The 3,695-nt window shown below is 42.8% G+C and overlaps 1 protein-coding gene across 1 annotated transcript; it reads left to right on the top strand.

Moving 5' to 3' along the window:
• Positions 1-878: 878 nt before the first annotated feature.
• On the top strand, positions 879-3,450 carry LOC140246369 (uncharacterized). The gene is made up of 3 exons (XM_072325836.1): positions 879-885; positions 2,437-3,192; positions 3,269-3,450. Exons 1-3 carry the CDS (start codon positions 879-881, stop codon positions 3,448-3,450), a joined length of 945 nt encoding a protein of 314 aa, XP_072181937.1.
• Positions 3,451-3,695: the final 245 nt, after the last annotated feature.

Below are 3,695 nucleotides of genomic sequence, written 5' to 3'. Positions count from 1 at the left end.
GAGCTCTTCATAGAAGATGGGATGTGCTGTTCCATGGCGTCAGTCACCGTTGTGCGGAACCATCTCCAGTTATCATCTAAGGAGTTGGTGTCAGCCTTAGTAAGAAAAGTGGTGGTGAATGCTCCTAACTTTGCTTTCAATCCGTCAATGTCAGCCTTGGCGAATTTGAAAACTTTGCGGCGAGAGGATCTCTGTATGACAGGTTTTAAATTGACATCTGAGCTAAGGATAAAGTGATCAGAAATTCCTGGAAGGGTCTTCACTGGAGAGAAAGCATCCGAGTTTGAGACTAAAAGTAGTTGCAAAATGTTTTTAACACAATGAACTTTAGACTGATGAGCATGATTAACTTCCTTCGCAAGCTGGGTCAGTGAGAAATCCCCTAATAAATCCAGTAGGGTAGAAGATACAGCTTCTGCATAGTTACATACACCAGGCGGTTTGCGTGAGGGGATATCCCAATCAATGTCGGGTACGTTGAAGTCTCCCCCGAGCCAAATGGAAGGATTTTTTGTTAAATCAATTTTGCTAAGCGAATCATGAAGTTTCTTTAATGGATCTGCTCCTAACTTGGGTTGTCTATAAAAGACTCCTATGTAAACTGGTTTGATGTTTACAATTTGTAGTTTGACCCACAAGAGTTCTGTATCCGTGTCCAGTTCAGGGGCGTATGATGCTACCAAGTCGTTGCGGACAGCTATAAAAACCCCGCCACCCTTAGTTTGGCGGTCTTTTCTGTATACTGCAGTGGAAAGCTACTAGATGGAGGGAGAAATTCGCTATCAGCTATGCTGGGCGATAACCAGGTTTCGGTAGCTAAAACAATGTGGGGATTATGCTTCTTGAGTTCATCAGCAAAAGACTGAGTCTTACTCATAATGCCCTGTAAGTTTAATATGATGTAATGTATATTTAGGATATTTTGGGGATAACTTCCTGTTCATTAACAACTCAGCTTAAATTCCCTTGCTTTTGTAAACTCACCCCAGAATATAACACCAAGATTATTTACTATTAATTTCCTGTGGTTAATTACCCTTGTTTGATGTTTACATCAAGGAGTCATTCAATCACCCTTGTAACAACCCTTCTTTGTCCCTGGTTTAATTACCCAAAGATTATATACACACACCGTGTGAACCTTCAGACTCTTTGTCTGCCCCTTATCTTATAATACTTCCTCCTCCACAAAAGAATCCCCCTCTTTTAATTGGTCAAACATCACCCCTTAGGACAACCCCTTTGGTCACTCTTTTTAGTTACCCCTTTTTGATTGGTTGTCTTACCAAAATTCTCACCCATCACCCATTGAACATTTCCAAGTTTGGTGTTCTTTCCAAGGCCCCAAGGGAGATCATGATTTCGACATCAGAGAGTCAACCTCTACTTGATATTGCTCTCTCTCTCCTGCATCTTGATACTTCTATATTTTACTCTGATGTACATACTCGTCATTTAACTTGTCATTGAACTTCATCATGATATTTCTGAACGATTGTGAATAAACACTTTGCATCGGTGAAACGTACCAAAACTGTACCTGAGCTCCTTCATTTCTGCTTCGTAATAACATTCCAAATGTAACACCACCCGTTACATTACATGGTGGAGAACCTTATATCGATCCTATATCGGAATACCTCATCATTACAACTCGACATCGCTTTTGGAAGGAGACTTTCACCAGACCATGCAGGCCGAGCATTAACAGGAGGACCGTGGCAGCATGCGACCTGAAAATTGTTGAAATGTGACTATAACAGATTTTTCGTCGACTTCGAAACTGCAATGCTGACGAATCAATCCAATCATGGACTTCAACAATTATTTAGACAACGAACTTTGTGGTGACATGGCCTTTGCAAATGACGACTGATTGGCGACCGACTTGGATGACGACGCAACGAGGACTACGACGACCACGACCTGAGGGACGTACGAAGAGGACCCATGACTGGTGTTGACGCGGATGCAGCTCCAGGGAAAATTCTTCAAAAATGGACGCTTTGCTGAATAATGACTGACACATTTCGACAACGATATAGGACTACCAGACGGATTCAGGACCAGACACTTACAGTGGAAACACTAATAACATTTTCAAGGATAATTGACTCTTAACTTGGAGGACTGATAGTTTGATTGCTTATTGTGATTACTTTCTTGTTTTTGGAATACTATACTATGCAATCATTTTGGGAATTGGAGACTTGGTTGAACCCTTTCACATTGGGTAAGTGGAACTTTGATTGTTATTACTGTCCCAGTGTGAGAGATATTTGAGAGTATGTTGATTTTGATTAGTGCTTACTGAGTTTGCATTATTTTATTTTGACTGGTTATTTGTATTTAATTCTCATGTGTTTCCTTATGAATTTTTCATACTCATATTTGTTTGACTGTTATTACTGATCTTTGACTTTGATATTTGATTAGATAGGCTTTGTGTTACTCAATATTACACCACCAATCACAGTACCAATACCACCATGACCACCAGTAGGACCTTCCGACAGACCGACTTTTTACCGACTAAATTTTCTGGCAGCCGACTAGATTACAATGACTGTACTGCCCATATTTTGACCTTTGAAGACTATTTAGACGTCCATGACATTGACTCGGACAAAGCTGGCAACTTGACGACTATACTTAAGATTTTCAAGCGGACGTTAGAGGGACAGGCCAGACTCTGGATAGACAAATTGACTTTCACTACTTATGACGACCTAAAGACAGCTTTCACTAGGCGATTTAGCCCCGCCAAATCGACTTTTGCTAGGGTTACTGACTTTAACACCATGACTATGACTGATGGAGAGAGTGTCGAAACTTTTCTCCAACGACTCAGACAGACTGCCTCCTACATAGACTATGGGGAGAAGCAAATAAAGGACCGTTTACTTGCTGCACTGACCCCCGACTGTCGCGCCGCCATTCTTATGGCATCGCAGACATCAACGACCACCCCTGACGAGATAGCCGCGAAAGCGCAGCTTTTCATAGATCTTAGGACTGACACTACCCCGACAAAAGAGGTGACATTCGCAACCCAAGACGATGTCGACCTCCTAAGTGAGGAAATTTCCTCCCTTAGATTTAAAACCGAACAGAAATTAGACTCCCGAGGACGAAGGCGAAATCGACATTCCCAACACAATGACTCTGACCGCAGTACCAGCCGCAGCGCTAGTAGGACTCGACATAGGGATGACCACAGCAGACATGAACGTAGCTTAAGTAGGGACCGACATCATTCTGACTACAGACGTAGTAGAGACAGACGACATGATAGTAGAGACAGACATCCTGGACGGCGCTCTCCTTCTCGTGATCGTTATCGGTCACAAAGCCGAGGACGCGACCAACGGTCTCGACCTCGATTCGCTGGCAAGTGTGACTATTGTCACATTCCTGGCCATTTTTGGAGGGATTGTCGGCATAGGTTGAGAGACATTGAACGCGACAGACGACCCCAATATTACGGACCACCCCCACCCCACAGACAACAATACAATGACTATAACCGACATCATCATCGACAACAACAACAACAACAACAACAACAACAACAACAACAACAACATCTACAATACACAGGACAGTACTTCGACACACATCCCCAGGGTTTTCATTAAGGGAGGAAAATAGAAGCGCTCTCTATTCCACCTCCCAAAATGAACACCCCAGGCCTA

This window comes from Diadema setosum, chromosome 2 (genome assembly GCF_964275005.1).
Source record: "Diadema setosum chromosome 2, eeDiaSeto1, whole genome shotgun sequence".
NCBI classification, from domain to species: Eukaryota; Metazoa; Echinodermata; class Echinoidea; order Diadematoida; family Diadematidae; genus Diadema; species Diadema setosum.
This window is presented reverse-complemented; position numbering and strand designations above follow the sequence as displayed.

What these genes read in the sequence shown, in the direction of transcription:
- LOC140246369 (XM_072325836.1), top strand. An exon ending in CAGTACCAGCCGCAGCGCTA is followed by an intron (nt 3,193 to 3,268) that starts GTAGGACTCGAC and finishes TTCTGACTACAG; the next exon opens with ACGTAGTAGAGACAGACGAC.